This window comes from Lynx canadensis, chromosome D1 (assembly GCF_007474595.2).
Source record: "Lynx canadensis isolate LIC74 chromosome D1, mLynCan4.pri.v2, whole genome shotgun sequence".
Classification (NCBI taxonomy): domain Eukaryota; kingdom Metazoa; phylum Chordata; class Mammalia; order Carnivora; family Felidae; genus Lynx; species Lynx canadensis.
Window position 1 is genome coordinate 104301196 of NC_044312.2, and position 17649 is coordinate 104318844.

General features: G+C 45.5%; 1 protein-coding gene and 1 non-coding gene across 2 annotated transcripts in view; both read right to left on the reverse strand.

The window, feature by feature from the left end:
• Nucleotides 1-349: 349 nt before the first annotated feature.
• Nucleotides 350-422, reverse strand: TRNAF-GAA. Its single transcript has one exon. It is a non-coding gene; the product is annotated as a tRNA-Phe (tRNA).
• Nucleotides 423-4691: 4269 nt separating this feature from the next.
• The window catches only part of LOC115524885 (oxysterol binding protein), a 35112-nt gene continuing 22154 nt past the window's right edge, over nt 4692-17649 (reverse strand). Inside the window, exons 10-14 of the mRNA XM_030331643.1 lie at nt 10031-10134; nt 8700-8795; nt 7761-7942; nt 6400-6620; nt 4692-6302 (exon numbers count right to left, since the gene is read on the reverse strand). Coding sequence (XP_030187503.1) covers nt 6160-6302; nt 6400-6620; nt 7761-7942; nt 8700-8795; nt 10031-10134 — 746 coding nt within the window. The 3' untranslated portion in view covers nt 4692-6159. The remainder of the gene's footprint in view (nt 6303-6399; nt 6621-7760; nt 7943-8699; nt 8796-10030; nt 10135-17649) is intronic.

The window sequence follows — 17649 nt, forward strand, 5'->3', positions numbered from 1 at the left end:
GCGCGCCAGGGGCTCCGACCCGCGGGGAAAGGTTCTACCTCCAGCAGCTCCCGGAACGTCGCTGGAAACAGGAAAGAAGAGAGAAGGCTAGACTGATCAAGCGAGAGCTGTGTAGGACGTGCGGAGAGCGTGGTCTCAGCCAGATCCAAGGTCAGGGAAGGGACCCTGACTTTAAACTGAGCAGTTTAAAAGCAACGACATAAAAAAAGGCCAGTCCCTCCGCGCCTACACCCCAAGCTCGTGTGCGTGGAGGATGCCCCCCAGGGTGGCAGCCTGGGATTCTTTCATTAGAAGACGTGTACTGCTCCCTGGAAAGGAGCTGCCCACGGGCAGTGACCTCTAAAACCACTGCCGAAACCCGGGATCGAACCAGGGACCTTTAGATCTTCAGTCTAACGCTCTCCCAGCTGAGCTATTTCGGCAGCTTATAAAAGCTGTTTTCCGTATTTCCATAATAAAATAGTATTTGTTCCGTTGTCACAGAAGAGGTCAGAATAGATTCAGCTGGAGGTAAGCATCTAGCAAATATTATAGAGGTGATAAAGCAAAGCCTCCCCGTGTATAAGCTAGAAATGACAAATAATTTTACTTTTCTCAGTTGTTTGGACTCAAGAAACGTATGGAACTGAACAGGACGGCCATGTGTAAAATGTGACTCTTCAGTGTCACCTCCAGATGAGGTATGCGTAGAGTCGCGGCATCTGTATGTTAAAAGCATTGATTTGCCAAACCTAAGTCGTGAAAATATGCCTCCGTTTTTGTAACCCCACCTGGACATCTTTAAACTCTCAAATATATAGACACTGTCAAAACATGGGATTGGCTGAGACTCTCTCAAACTCTAAGAAGCAAGCTGTGGTTTAATAATATCTCCTAATAGGTTAATTTTATTCCACCTATTTCATAACTTTTCATCCCTAACATTCCCATATATAAAATTGAGCTAGCCCTAGCGCTAACTGAATCAGGCTCTCTGCAGAGGGGGCTCAGGACTGTGTACTTTGTAAATTGACCAGGTGAAATTTAATGTGCAGCCTCCCTCAGTCTCACAAAAACTATTACCAAGAGATATCTACACTTTCAATCGCTTACCCAACCTCTTCATGGGGACATCCAGCTCAGAATGTCCAAAAATGAACCGTCCTCCCCTCTAAACTTACCTTTCTATCACCTGTCTGCATTTCCCGAGGCAGAAAAACACAGTTTCTTCCCTCTCTGCTCGCCACCCATAATCAGACCCAAGTGCTGTTCATTCAAGTTCAGTAGTTCTGGACTCTCTCCACTTCTCTTCATCCTCACATCTTCCCCAACCTCTTCATTGATCTTCCCACCTGTAATTCACTTTCCGCACTGGAACCCATCACCCTGCTTAAAAATCCTGCACAGGCTCCCTACTTGAGAGCAAAGATGAAGACTTCTTTCTTCAGATAGGATATAGCCTTCCAGAAGCCCCTTCCTCTCTCCAGCGCCAGATCAGTGCTTTCTCCTTGACTCTGAACTCCAGCGACTCACGCAGCCACCCAAGCTCAGGATGCTTTCCTACACTGCTCTTCATCTTCGTCCACGCAGTGTTCTATACATTGCCCTTCCCTATTAAACCTGTGACTCTCATCTCAGATACATTCTCCTCCTTCTAGAATTCCTCTCTGACATGTCTCCGTCGCCCCCCCGCCCCTGCAGGCTGGTGGCCCTTCTCCGGTGCTTTCACCAGCTCTTATTGCCTGTTTGTCAGAGCTCTTTCTCGCCACGTGTATCCTTAATGTATGTTACATAGCAGACTGGAGTCGATGCTGAAAGAGAAGGAAGAGAGAATGGAGAGAGAGATAGGGAAGAGAAGAGAGAGAGAAAGCAAGCCATATCTCAGGGCCAATTGTTTTTTTTTTTTTTAATGTTTTTATTTATTATTTTTGAGAGACAGAGAGAGAGAAAGAGAGAGAGAGCATGACGGTGGAGGGACAGAGAGACGGGAACAAAGCTTCCAAAGCAGGCTCTGTACTGACATCAGAGAGCCCAAGGCAGGGCTTGAATTCATGAACCCCGAGCCACTAGATCATGACCTGAGCTGAAGTCAGATGCTCAACCGGCTGAGCCACCCAGGCCCCACCCCCCCACTGGTTCTTTATTAACTTTTAAAATCACCTGGTTAAACTCAGATGTGATCTCTGCAAGGTTGTTTATAGGAGATTCTGAGCTCTTTAGTTCTTGCCTTGAAAGAGACCTCATCTGGCCACCCTGCCTCCGTGAACTGAAAAGGTAGTAGGGAGGAAGGTCTGAGGAGAATAGAACTACCCATTACTTTATGAGCTTGGAAGGGAAAACCATGAGCGGCTTGGAATGCTTCCCACAGGGCAGGGCAGATCACTGGGCAAAAGCTTTATAAACTTTTAGAAGCAAGCTCTAAATTTTGACAGCAATCTTAGAGTTTCACAGGGTATACACCTTATAGTGAAAAAATTCCAAAGAAGATTTTTCTACACCTCTTTTTAGGGTTGGTTTTCATTTATCTTGCTGAAAGTAGAGTAGGCCCTTGCAATGTGTGGGACCTCAGAGGTCCCTGACAAGTGTACTAATTTGTACTTTTGCTGGGTCATCATTTTGAAGCTTGAGTATGGTAGACCCTTCGGGATCCACATCCCAGCCAATCAGGTCACAGTAGCCCATGAAAAGACTAAAGAAAGGATTGTTACTATGTTCCAGCTACATTTGCCCCTTTTGGATGAAATTGTGTAGCACAGTGCTATTCAAGATTGCCGGATGTAGGTCTCACAAGTGCAAGGGTCTACTGCAATGTTTTTAGCTTGCCAGAAAAAAACCTGGTAAGTTGCTGAATTACCTACCGTCAAGCCCGGCAGTGTGAATCAGGCAAATGACTTGAACAGATGAGTGGCCTTCCCAAGAACCAGGCTAGAACAATCCCTGGAGACACAGCTCATTTTTGTGGACTTGAGAGCCTTGGGAAATCAAGGAGCCTGGAGGCTGAACCTCAAGGCTGCTCTTTCCTGCAGATCGACCTCCAAGGTGGCACTCTCCACATCACTAAGCCTCTGCATAATATGACCTAATCCAGGAGGAAATGACTTAACTGCCAGCTGCCTTCCAACCCACTTTCTCTTAGGACACAAAGTTGTAGGAGGTCACAGACTCGGTGGTCAGACAACCCAGCTTTGGATTCGAATGACTGTGCCCAACCATGCGCTGTGTGACCTTGGGTGAATTTAGGGTTTTTTTTTTGTGCCTTTTCCCAGTGCCTTTTTCCCAGTGCCTTTCTTCATATTCAACACGACGATTCTAACATTTACCTCTTAAAATTGTGTGTGAGCCAGACAATGTTCAGAATCTCTAAGTCAGCCTGCTGGGCCCAGGAGCAGATGCCCAGTCACAGGGCAGGGCCCGAGCCTGCCCTGATGTGCAGCCTATCTGGGTCCTTTGATTCCTTTGCCCACCTCCCCCCTGCCCTGAACCTTACAGTGAAAACCTAACCAAGCCTTTTCACAGTCCTAATGCTCTCCAAGGCCTTTAAACCAATCCTCCATTGCTTACATTTCAAAGTACAGAATTGAATCCCTACACGAAACAGCTAAGAATCTGAGAATCTAAATGGGCAAGAGAAATTACATTCAAGAAAACTTTTATTTTTGGAGGTGAAACAGGCTCAACATCAAAAGCACTAGACACGATTCCCCTATAACCAAGGTGGGACTCTGACGGTTACATGCCATCGAAGAGGAAGGGCCTGTTGAAACTACTCTGCTGTCCACGGGCCCTTGAGAATGTTGCCAAATGCTTGGAACGCCTAGAAACCCGTGCCCCATTCTTCTTTCAATTTCTCGCAAAGATCAGCTGCCCGCTTCCCAAGAACAAACCAGCACTGGGTCAGTCCTCCAGGCCCTCCTCCACCACTGCTTCCCTGGTGGGAGTACAAGTGAATCAGACAAACGATATGACTTTTTAAAAATTATTTAATTTAGTAGTTTTCTTGGAAAAAAAAAAACAATAAGGCAAAAAAAAAAAAAGAACGAAAATATATATAGTTTTGTTTCAATGTGACTTCATTTCACCTGAAGGACTCAAAGCTTCTCCCTTAGCAGGAATCTGACTGGGGATCAGGCTGGAAATGTAGTGCAGATGGTAAAGGAAGAAGGGGAGGGGCGGGGGGGGGGGGATAAAGCAGAGCTGTTCAGTTTGGTTGAGGAATCCCCGCTCTGGCTGAAGTCCCTTGATTAGGTCACAGCCTTTACAGGCCTCCTTGCAAGAAGGCCCAGCGCAACCCCGCGCTTACAGTGGGAATCGGGGTCTTAGAGGAAACTCCCCGGCGGCTGCCCCTTTCTCAAGTGCATCACAGATAGGAAGGGAGGGATGGCGAGGAAGGAACAGAAGTACTAATTTGTCTAGTGTAAATCCCATTTCCGTGCAGGGATGGCTTCCTCTGGAATGATATTTCCCCCAGGACCCACACTGGCTGAGGCTCAGCAGTTAAGGAACAGAAACAAAAAACACTAACAAAAAGCATACAAGGAAGGCACCTCAATTTGTGATCCTCAACCAAGGGTGGGCTGCACAGGGGTAGATCTCTGAACAGGACAGCTAAAACAAATACAGAATACAAAATGAAGGAAGCCAAGGCCCGACAGGCGTGGTTCTCTCACCCACCCCAACATGACGGCACTTTCGGCCCCACGTCCCGGGAAGAAGTTTCTTTTGGGAATCAGCTGTGTATGCTGCGATTTGGGCAGAGGTGGAATTAAACTGGAAATCACCGTCCTCTCTACCCACGCTCTTCCTAACAGAAGAAGGAAAAAAGGCGGGAAGAGTTAGGATTTCATTTTTAAGAGTCAGGCAATCAGGAGAGCAGAATCTAGACAGCAGTGGGCAGGCACTCCATGACACAGACCAGGGATCGAGTCCCTGCTCAGTAACTGCCAGATGTGACCCTACACAGGTTCTGGATCTGCCTGCCCCTAAAAGACGGAAGACAGGGGAGGCCCCAGCCCACATCAGTGTGTCCAAGAGAGAGTCCCAGGGAGACAAATGATACCAAAAAACAAGATTCTTAATGGGAAGGAGGAAGATCAAACAAAAAAAATTAGATTTTTCTCTACATATATATAATATACAGGTATTTAACACATTATTCTAGAGGTGGCTCCAGTCCGTAGGGCTTGAGAGATGGTGAAAACTTTTGTTCCAAATTAAGTCCTTCTCTCAAATTCTGAAGGATGTCAGAATAGGGCAGGTAGTGCTTTGCTCCGCACGGGGGCCCAGACCCAAACTGGTATCGTGCTGAGAGAGAGGGAGATGGGGGTGGGGGCAAGAAAGGCAATGAAGGATGGGGGTGAGGAGGAATGGGGACGGCAAAGTGACTAGCGGTCTCTTCCATCCTGCTTTGTGTTCTCAGAAGTTCTCGGCCTGACGAAGTCCAGAAAACTCCCTTGTGAGGATAACGTGACCCTCCTACCAACCACCAAAGCAGCCTCCGGTCGCTGTCAAAGAGGGAGGACCGCAGAAGGGTATTTTACGCAAGATAGAAACTTCTAAGAATGTCACTCTGAATATTCCAACCTTACAGAACAAGCCCCCTCGCCAGCGTTCCGATACCGCAGTTACCTCTGGGTGGACACCCCATTAAACTGACCCCGTCTGTGACCCCGCCTCATAACGCCACGCCTAAGCTCCACTGCAGTCATTCACGATGCCTCCGTTGGTAAGTCTTATGTGCTTCCTCTTTGAAGGAACTTCTAAATTCAGCTCTTGCTCTGAACAGCACCAAAAATGCCCCTGAATCATAATCTCATGCGGACCTTGGCTGAGCAGGATACTACAGGGGAGGGTGAATGACGTCATCTTAAAATGGGGGCAGAGGGAGAAGGAAGAGTCGAGAGTACTTGACTTTGCAGAAGGGCTGTAACGCTAACTTTCAGCCACTCACCCTCCCCCTTACAAACATAGGTATCTAGTATGTCGATTTCAGTTTCAATCAGCTAAGGCAACCAGCCAATCACCACCACTGGTGTCTGCTTCTGGTGATTGATTTGGAAAAAATGATTGGTTAAGACAGACAAACTGGAGGAAAGCGCTTGGTAAGAGTCACAAATGCCAGCTTTCCCGCACATCCTCTGTCATCTTCTCCTTTGGATCCTCCTCCTGTTTGTTGCTGCCATTTCAGAAAATGTCCGGGCATGAGGTCCAGTCCTGTTTTTCTTTACATTCCCAGTATCCTCCCCTATAAATATGGGTTAACTCCTTGGTAACAGGGTCCTTCTTCCGCTCAAACCACAGTGCTTTATAGGGATCGTACGGTGTGCCTAAAGGGAAAGCGGGGGGAGAAAGCGGAATGAGAGCTGAAACACGCGAAGTGATTCTCCACGCATCAAGAAATAGAGTAGAAGGCAGGTTCGTTACCATCCTCGGTGGCTTTCATAGCTTCTGCTTCTCTCTTCTTCCTGGAAAGTCTTTGTTTTTCCTCCAGGCGCTGCTTCTCAGCATTGGCTTCATCCCAGCGCCCGTTTTCCATCAGTCTCTGGTCGGGCCGCAATCTGCTGTCTGTGGGGGCAGTGCCACTTTCCCAGGCATTGAGCGTGAGAGCGAGCTCTGAGAAGTAGTACATGTTTTCTGCGTTCTTCCTGCAAGTAAAGGATGGGGAAGAGAAACGGTGATGCCAGAGCCCAGGGCCTCGTTAAGGAGCAACGACCCAAAGACGACCTCCCCGAAGCTGTTCTACAGATGGACAGACTCTAGGACCAGGTCAGGCTCCCCTAGTTAAGAGACCCAGACTGGACCATCCCCCATCCCCTCCCCTAGCATCACTTGTGCCAGCAGTCTGCTGGGCTTGTGCTGTGCTCAGCGGAGATTAAGAAGAATGGAAGGGAACATTCTGCTAAATGAACTTTCTTATTCCTATTTCCTTCGCTTTCTTTTTAACCTGTTCTGGGATAATCTTGCTGTTATTATACACTGGGTAAATGAGATGACAGGAGACAAATGGCCTCCGTCTTCATTCCGAATTCCCGTATATCATCTCAGAGACCTTTAGATGGCCACTGGGTCTCAGGCTAAATTGTTTTTTCTTTTAATGTTTTTTTAACATTTTTGAGAGAGTCAGAGCACAAGCGGGGGAGGGGCAGAGAGAGAGGGAGACACAGACTCTGAAGCAGGCTCCAGGCTCCAAGACATCAGCACAGAGCCGGATGCGGGGCTTAAACTCACAAACTGTGAGATCATGACCCGAGCGGAAGCTGGACACTCAACGGAATGAGCCACCCAAGCGCCCCTCAGGCTAAATTGTTAACAGGTGGTAGGCATCTTTCTCCTCCAGCCACTTCTGAAGAGGTTTGTTTGTTTGTTCTATTTTTGAGAGAGAGAGTGTGAGTGTGGGAGGGGCAGAGAGAGAAGGGGACAGAGAATCCCAAGCAGGCTCTGCACTGTCAGCACAGAGCCTGACGTGAGGCTCAAACTCACGAATGGTGAGATCATGATCCGAGCTGAAGTCACTCAACCGACTGAGCCACCTGCTTTTGAATAGTTTTGCTCTAAATTATAAATATTTCTTGGCAGATGTGACTTGCCTTGTTTCAGCTTTCCTGACAAGGCACACTACAACTCAAATCACACAATGACCACCTTCTGGTTATCTCTCCAAAAGTTCTGATTTCCCTGGCTGATCCCTCACATAATTCAGTGGGAAGGAAGGCAGAAATGCCATCAACACTGCTCCAAGGTTGAGGTCAAAGTGTTACCTGGAGAGCCGGGATATGGATACTCACGGTAAAGGGTTCCTTTTCCATAGCATGACCCTGCTTTCCTCTGCCTCATGGCCTCTCTGTCGAGCATCACCCCCATTTTCCCCAATGACTGGTTGTACTTTGAAACAATCCATTTTTTCATCCCATGTCCCCAGAAGGGCAAAGTGAACTTTTCCTGATGGATCGGTCACTTCCCCGGTCACCTGCAAGGGTGGGGAGCAGGGCTTTGGAGTACGGCAGTCGGCGTGATGTAGCTTACCTGACTATCCTGGCAAGCAAAGTCCTAGGGTAAATACTGGTTAAATCCTGCTATGGCAAACACCGTGGAGCCACCCAGATTATTTTGGTGTACTTTTTTGAGCTGTGTAAAATAAATGGCCATGAGCTGGGTTTCCTCATTTTGTGGTACAGGGATTTTTGTTGCAATGATATACGCAGGGAAAGGATCTGACTGGTACTTGGAATTATGGTATTTTCTTCTCCCTGGAAGTCAGACAGCCACAAGCAGATTTCATCCCCGACTCTTCACTGTCCATCAAAACTCATGGCACAATTCCACTGTGGTGGTGACGCAAGACTCGCACTCAGACCTCACAGAGGTCAAACTGCCCATCCTTCTTCCTGAAATCCTTTTATTGGTCCTTCCTCTGTGCTTCCCATTTCCAATCTCTCATTGCTCTTGACTTTTCCTTTCTTACTCAATGTCTTTCCCAGAAAAGAAAGGATTTGGTTTGGTAATGCAATCTAGTCTCCCTTCTCGCTGACTTTCTCCTTTACCTCTCCTTCCCTGCCGCCCTCCCCCTCCCCCCACCCCTGCCAAATCACCACATACATATTTAGGAGATGTAGATATATGTATGTCAGACTGTCTATCCATCCATTATCTACACCAACCCCAAAGGAGCAGGCTTTCTAAGAGATACACGCTAAGGAAAAACATTTAAACTCAACTTTTCTTACCTTTCTTGCTACATCACGAGAGAAGTAGCTATAAGGAACAAATTTAAGATTGCACTTGTCGCCCGTCTTGTGATTCACAATATCAATTTCACCGGACTAGAAAACAAAAGGCATCATGGATTGATTTCATTTATTTATTTGTTTATTTAATGTTTACTTATTTTTGAGAGACAGAGAGAGGGGGTGAGCGGAGGAGAGGCAGAGACGATCCAAAGCGGGCTCTGTGCGTGCTGATAGCAGACAGCCCGATGCAGGACTTGAACTCATGAACCGAGAGATCATGACCTGAGCCAAAGTAGGTCACTTAACTGACTGAGCCACCCAGATGCCCCTTATTTATTTTTAATGTTTATTTATTTATTTTGAGGGAAAGAGAGTGTGCAAGCAGGGGAAGGGCGGCGAGAGGGGATCCCAAGCATGCTCCGTGCAGTCAGCACAGAGCCTGACATAGGACTTGATCTCACAAACCATAAGATCATGACCTGAGCCGAAATCAAGAGCCAGGCACTTAACTGACTGAGCCACCCAGGTGCCCATGGCTTGATTTTATCAGTCCCAGGGGATCTGAATGTCTGCTAGACCCCATGCCTCATAATTCCTCACTTTTCCATCTTACACTCTTGGACTCCATTGCTTATGGCTTCCGGTCTCAGCTGACCCGAGAAGCCACGGAACCTTGGTATTCAGAACCTTGGTATTCCAGGTTGGGATCAGGACCAAATGCCTTCTGGTTTTCTTTCAATTGTGTGTCACGTTAGGTGGCCTATGATATGCCCCTCAACACATATGCTGATATTCACATAACGGTTTGCCTTTTCCAAACCAGGCCCTTGTCAGCAAACTGACAAGTAATTAGATGTTATTTTAGTACAGTTCTTACACTTGTGTATTTTGTTAAATACTTTTCAATCTCTACATATTTGTCATGGGTCTCCAGTGATACAGTAACTCTTCGAGGACAATGTCTTATCTGATTTTGTATCCCCAAGACCTAGACTCTGCCTGGCAGTAAATGTCTGATGAATAACGAAAGGATGAAGAGTAGGAGCCGTGTTTATTATTTTCCTGTACTTTCATAGTAGCCGACACAGTCCTGATAGAGCAGTCATTGAATGAATATTATAAACTGGTCATTTACAAGTAAGAATTTGTGGTATAGAAACTCGGGAAGGTTGGGGTGGGGCTACTGGCTGAGAGCAATTCGTTGGGAGAGGTGGATAAATCAGGGGCAAGTTCAATCCGGGGCAAGTTCACATGCCCTGGACACTGCAAAGACGTACCTAAGAAGGTATTCTTCTGAACTTCAGTACACTTTGGGCACCTCTGCTTACCTGATCTATCCACAACTTGCCCACGATAATGTTGTGTACCGTTGTGGTAACTTTTTTCCAAGTGTAGTGGTGCCCAGTTGCATGGAAAATACAGTGGATGCTACCTGGAAACAGAGAGGTACACAAATTAAGCCAAATGTTAGGATAATAGCATCACTTCAGGTACAAATAATGGATTAACTTTCTTCTATTAATATTTCTCACTTTGAAAAGGAAAACAATAAACCAAAAAGGATTTATAATTTTTTTAAATGTTTATTTATTATTGAGAGACAGAGTGTGAGTGGAGGTGGGGGCAGGGGGGGGGGGCAGGCAGAGAGAGAGGGAGACACAGAATCTGAAGCAGGCTCCAGGCTCTAAGCTGTCAGCCCAAAGTGGGGCTCGAACTCACAAACCGCAAGATCATGACCAGAGCTGAAGTCAGATGCTTAACTGACTGAGCCACCCAGGTGCCGCTATAATCTTTTTTTTAAGTTTATTTATTTTGAGAAAGAGAGAGCACAAGCAGGGGAGGGGCAGAGAGAGACAGGAAGAGAGAGATTCCCAAGTAGGCTCCACACTCGGTGCAAAGCCCAACGCAGGGCTCAATCTCACGACCCTGAGATCATGATCTGAGCCAAAATCAAGAGTTGGATGCTTAACTGACTGAGTCACCCAGGAGCCCTAGGATTTATAACTGTCTTAAATACTGGAAGCACTGATTGATTTTTTTCACCTGATTTTTAAATTTATGAATAAAATACACCTAAATGATGACAAACGCTGATAACTGATAGAGCTTAGCTAGGAAGCAACATTCTGCAATTGTAGAAATAAAAATGAAAGCAAAAGCTCCAATTCTTTTTACCAACTCTGCCTGCCCAGACCATCTGCAAAATTGACAGGAACAGGTCCAATGTGCCCCAATATGAAAAATGAAATAGAATTGTGGAAAGGAGCACACACTGGTCGTCAGGACTGGGGTCCCTCTTGTTAGTCACTAGCTGTGTGACCATAAGCAAACCACTCTTCTAAAGGCCTTAGCAGTAAAGAAGGTGTAGTGGATGGAGAAGGGCTCTGGAGCCAGGAAGGACTGGATTCAATCCTGGCTCTACCACTCATTGGATGTGTGATCCTGGGTCGTGTAATAAAGAATTGGTCTGGTCTTCATCCATGGTTCCTGGGAGGGAACCTCTAAACCTTTGGAATTTCCTAAGTAATAGTAACGTCTGTGTTATTCATGGGGGCCCTGATAGTTTATGCCAAAGAGCCGACGTGGTGGACCCCTAGATGGCTTATGCTCAAGAGGAGGCCAGGCCAGAAAGGCCAACCATGTAATTAAGAGACTTGGGGCTTTGAATCACTTGAAATCAGCCAGACCCACCCCCCCCCCCCCAACCTCCTGGGAATGGTATTCCCTTCTCTGTAGGGAGGGAAGGAGGCCCAGATATTGAGTTCACTCATGTGGCTGATGGTTCAGTCATGCCTACCTAATGAAACCCTAATAAAATCTCTGGACAGCGAAGCTTGGTGCAGCTTCCTCATTGGTGAACATATCAATGTGCCAGGAGGGCTACGTGCCTTGATTCCACAGGAGAAGGCATGGAAGTTTATGTTCACGACCCTTGCAGACCTTGCCTTATATGTCTCTTCATTTGGCTGGTCCTGATTTGTACCCTTTGTAATAAAACTGTAATGGTAAGAACAGCATTCCCCTGGGTTCTAAGTCATCTTGGCAAATTATAGAAACTGAAGCCAGTTGGTCAGAAGTACAGATGGCCTGGGGACCCCCAAATTCGTGGCTGGCATCTGGTGTGAGGGCAGTCTTGGTGGAGACTGTGCCCTTAACTTATGGGGTCTGCATGAATCTGGGAAGTTAGCAACAGAACTGCATGAGAGTATTGTGTCCTGGATAGGTTGTGTAATTTCCCCAGGCCTCTGCTTTATAATCTGTAGACGGGATAAACAGACCTTGTTGTGCAGCAAATGTCTGTTTATTTGCCCAGTAAAATGCCTGAAACATCATGGGCACTCAGCAGATACAGTCTTCTCCTGTTCTTATGAGTTCATCTCAGACACCAAACCCAAAAGTGAGGTGAACAGAGGTGACTACAGATTCAAAACAATAAAAAAAAAAAATGGAAAGATACGCAACAGATATGTAGATCTTCACGTACGTGCTGCGAATATGGTCACTTATGGGAGCGGAGAACTCTAAGCTCCCTCTGCAGCCACTAATGAACAGAAGACTAATTATGTGTCTTTCTCGTACAAGAGACTAAAATAGCCCTGCTGGCTGCAGCAGCCATGATGACAATGACGCTAACGAGAAAAGTAGCAGCCCTGCTGAGAGCACCTGCTGTGTCCCAGGCGGTAGGCTGAGCTACCGGTCTCTTCACACATGATCCCATTTAATCTCAACAGCCACCTCTCAAGTACCCGTGCTGCCCACACATCTCCTCAATCCCTCACTCAATACCTCTTCCACCACCCCTGCCGTCTAAAGCCACTGTCATCTCTTGCCTGAAGCCAACAACTTTGTTTTGGTCCCAGCTTCCACGTCGGTCACCTGATAGTCTCTGGTCAAAATGATCCGTGTCAAACATGTCCCATCAACGCTGTGTCAAATCTCTCCGTTTCTGCCCTCTGCAGTTAAAACAGGACTCACCCCCTTTCCCTGGTGTACAAAACCCGACAAGAGCCGGCCCCTGCCGGTCCCTCAGATCGCACTCTGAAGCTGCTGGCGGCCTTGGTGCTTCTCGAGCATGCTGTGTCTGCTCCCCTCTCAGGGCCTTTCTCTTTAAGGGGTTCCCTTGCTGGGACACTTGCCTGCAGATCTTCTTCTGGTTGCTTTCTTTTTATTAGTTAGGTCTCTGCTCCAATTGTCTCTTCAGAGACAATTTGTCTCTTCAGAGACCATTTCCTTGACGACCTTGTCCAAGAAAGCACAAACACACTTGTTTCTCCACCGTTAACCCCTGTCTCCACTTGCTCTATTTCTTCATGGAATCACCACTAGATAAAAATTAAATATTCACGGACAATAATTATTACGGAGGTGTTTTTGGTTACTTTTTTTGTCTGCTCAAGAAATGGATGCCAGCTAAGTGAGGGCAGAGTGGCTCTGCTCACCACAACACGCCCACAGCACCTAGAACCGTTTCTGGCATACCGTGGGCATTCGGATACCTGTGGACACTTCAGCTGCAGGCACTGTTCTCCCCTGCCTTTGTTTCTACTGCTGCTGGAACGGACTGCCACAAACTTTATGGCCTAAAACCACGCGGTTGTTAAACTGTTACAGTTCTGAAAGTCAGAAGTCTAAAATCAAGGTGTCGGAAGGGCTGCGTTCCCTCTGAAGACTCTATTAGAGATCCGTTTTCTTGCCTTTTCCAGCTACCTGAGGCCATCCGCATCCTCCAGGCTGTGGTATCTCTCTAGTACCACTCACACCTCTTGCTTCTGTTGCCACCGCCCCTGATTCTCCAGCCTCCCTCTCATAGAAACCTCTGGGATTGTATTGGGCCTATAGGAATACTCCAGAATTATCTACCCATCTCAAAATCTTTCATTTAACCACACTGCAGCGTTCCTTTCACTATGAGCAGTCGTATAGTCACAGGTTCCAGGGGTTAGGATGTGGACATTATTCTGGGAGGAGGGAGCCTTATTCGGCCTATCATACCCCCATTTTACCAATGAAGACTCTGAGCCCAGAGAGAGAAAATAGTTTTTCCAAGGTCACACAGCTAGTGAACGCCAGAGCTGTGGATCAAAATAAGATCAGAGTATCTGTACTGCCTAGTACCATATCCTTGTGCCCCACCCTGTTGTTCTGCAGTGTCTCTTTCAGCTCCCAGGGATAGTGGGAAAACAAAGAAAGCCCCACGGGTGCCTTCCTTTATATAATATCTGTGTCTTGGAGACTTGGCAATAAATTAAAGATCTAAAAGTGGAGGTTCTTAAAATATTTGGAAAGGAAGATATCGCCACTTCAGAATGGTCAAGTAAAGGACTTCCATATTTCCTGTGCCTCAGGAAAATTAATTTTTTTCCAGTAAGATCGATTTAAGAACACTAGCAAAAAATTATCAGAATCAACTTCTTCAGAACTCTGGTAAAAAAAATGAGCTTTGTGGCATTTTAACTTGCCCTACTCCCATCCTCCTCTCCCCAGTTTGGCAGTAGCCTTAAAAACCAGTAGCCTTACAATCACGACAGACGTGAAAACCAGGAAGCAGCCTAGCAAACACTGGAGGGAGCAGATGGTATGAAGCTCCCCAAAAGCCTGATCTCCAAGAAACTGTCACTATCTGATCTGTCTGGTGGTTCCTCTTAAGTTCCCACTCCTAGGGCTCTGACCTGACTCAGCCCCTGCTCCCCTCAAACAGCCTTTTCCTAGTGGCGATGATCAAAACAACCAATGGCAATTGTTTAACACAGTGGCTGCCTCAGGCAGTGTTCACAATTGGGGCAGTTAATAAATAGTGGACCCAAATCCCAAATCTGATGAAAAACATTAATCTACATATCCAAGAGGTACGACAAACTCCAACAGGATAAACTCGAAGAGCACCACACCGAAACCCATCACAATCAAACTACTGAAAGACAAAATCTTCAAAGTGGTAAGAGAGAAGTGACACATCACATATAAATGACCCTCAAGATTATCAGAAACCAAAGGCCAAAGGCAGTGGGATGACATATCCAATAATGCTGAAGGAGAAAAAATTATCAAACCAAGAATTCTGTATCCAGCAAAACTATCCTTCATAAACAAAGAAAAACTTCAGACATTTCCAGACAAACAAAAACTGAAAAAATTCATAGCTGGCATACCTTCCCTTCAAGAAATATACCAAAGGAGGGCCCCCCCAGATGGTTCAGTTGGTTGGGCATCCAACTTCGGCTCAGGTCATGATCTCACGGTTCTTGAGTTTGGGCCCTGTGTCAGCCTCTCTGCTGTCAGAACAGAGCCCACTTTGGATCCTCTGTCTCCCAATCTCTCTGCCCCTCCCCCACTTTCTTTCTCAAAAATAAATAAACATCGGGCACCTGGCTGGCTCAGTCAGTTGGGCGTCCAACATCAGCTCGGGTCATGATCCATGGATCGTGGGTTCAAGCCCCACATTGGGCTCGGTGCTGATGGCTAAGAGCCTGGAGCCTGTTTCAGATTCTGTGATTCTGTGTCTCCCTCTCTCTCTCTGCCCCTTTCCCATCTCTCTCTCTCTGTTTCTCTCTCAAAAATAAACATTGAAAAATTAAAACAATAATAATAAAAATAAATAAACATTTAAAAAAAGAGGAAGAAGAATGAAAGAAATACACCAAAGGAAGTCCTCCGGGCTGAGATGAAAGGGCACCGGACAGCAACTTAAATCTACTTTAGGGGCGCCTGGGTGGCGCAGTCGGTTAAGCGTCCAACTTCAGCCAGGTCACGATCTCGCGGTCCATGAGTTCAAGCCCCGCATCAGGCTCTGGGCTGATGGCTCGGAGCCTGGAGCCTGTTTCCGATTCTGTGTCTCCCTCTCTCTCAGCCCCTCCCCCGTTCATGCTCTGTCTCTCTCTGTCCCAAAAATAAATAAACGTTGAAAAAAAAAATTTTTTTTAAAAATCTACTTTATGAAGAGACTGGTAAAGGTAACTATAATTAAACTATTAAAGAAGAAAAGAGTATGACTGTATTTTTTGCTGGCAACTCTTTTTTCCAATGCATGATTTAAAAGACACCTGCATAAAGCAACAGTTATAAAACTACACTGGGGGCATTCACTTTCGAGTGTCCCTTCTCTGTAAAGAGAGCTTTCCTACTGTTCTTCTTTTCTAATCTTATACTCTAATAAACTTTTGCCTGCTGCTAAAAACAAACCAAAAAAACCTATAATGATGGGATTATAATGTATAAAAGTCATAATTTACATGAAAATAAAAGCACAAAGGAGGAAAGACATAATGGATCCAAATAGCTGCAAAGTTTTTGTACACTACTGAAATTAAATTGGTATCAATCTCAACAAGATGCTTAGATGTTAACTGTACTACCCAGGATAACCACTAGAAAAATACCTTTAAAAATATCGTAAAAGAAACACGGGAATTAACATGGTTAATTGAAAAATATCTATTTAACACAAAATAAGGAATTAAAAAGGAAGAGAGGAACAAAAAAGACAGAGGATATATAGAAAAAAAAAAAAAAAAGCCAAAATAGCAGATGTAAATCCTACCTAATCAATAATTATATTAATTATAAGTAATCACTCTAATCAAAGAGTAGAAATTGGAAGAATGGATAAAATATATCAGGGGGATTTTTTTTTTTTTTTTTTACTAATGTGTCATTCAGGAGCAAATTCAGGGTCCATGGAGCCCAGTAGTGTGTCACTGATGCAGAGATCAACAGGCTGAGTTGAGTTGTTTCATTCATATTCCCAAATTGTGGTTCTTCTTGGGTTAGAGAGCTCCAAAACTACAAAATAAAACCCACTTAAATGTGTCTCTTTAGGGGCACCTGCCTGGCTCAGTCGGTGGTCATGATCTCGGGGTCATGAGTTCGAGCCTCACGATGGGTGTAGAGATTACTTAAAAATAAAAATCTTAAAATAAATGTGTCTCAACATTAACGCTACCACCTGGTTCCAGTGCCCTGGCACTTGATGAGCAGATTCACATGTATCCTCTGCCACTATCTTCATCATTTTGTACACTTCCGATATGTTTTCCAGAAGCGTTCTTCTTTCCAGACTTTTCTACCCTACTTCACAAGGAGACTCAGACTTTCTGCCACCACCTCAAAAACCGTCTGTCTGCTTACTCTCTCACAACTCTGCCCACAAATCGTTCTTCAGTGACAGCTACTGGCTTAACAATTTACCCTAGGGGAGTCGAGTGCCACTGCAGATGCGAAAATTTCACTGCAGGATTCTCCTTCCAATTCACTGATCCAAAAATGTTAAATACAGCCATCCCCAAGGCCAATGTCTGGAAATCCCACTCTCTGTACTTCAGTTTCCGGTCACTATGTCAATTCTTTGTTCAGTCTCCCCATGAAGGCTGGGATCTTTGTTTTGCTCACTTATACTTCCCGCCTGGTCCATGGTGGGTACTCAGTATCTAATGGATGAGGGAACTTAAGGCAACAGCACATCCTGGTGACCTGAATCCTTAAATAACCATAGGAATGGAATCCTTTCAAAGGTAATTTTTGACTCTAAAAAATTAGATCCACCACATATATCATATTCAAATATTTACCCCTCAAAGGACTCCAGATTAGACCACTGCTGGTCCAGATTAGACCATTTTACTGCTATTTATTAGATTTATTGCTACTTTAAAAAATGAACACAACCCTGCTTAGAATTAAATATAACCTGTCCCTTTGGAGATCCTCACCAGGCCTCTGAAACTCTTCTCCATGGGGGGAAAGTCATATTGCAATAGGACCACTAATATCCTAGTTGTGCAAATTAGGTAAGAACATCCCAAGCATTTACTACCCTCAACCTAATACTTGTGAAATTATTAGCATCAAAGACAATTAAGCAATTGGAACCGTTTTCAGGGCCTTGGTAAATAAACATTAAGAACAAAATCATCATCACCTTTTCATCTAAGATCTTTTTGCATATTAACCA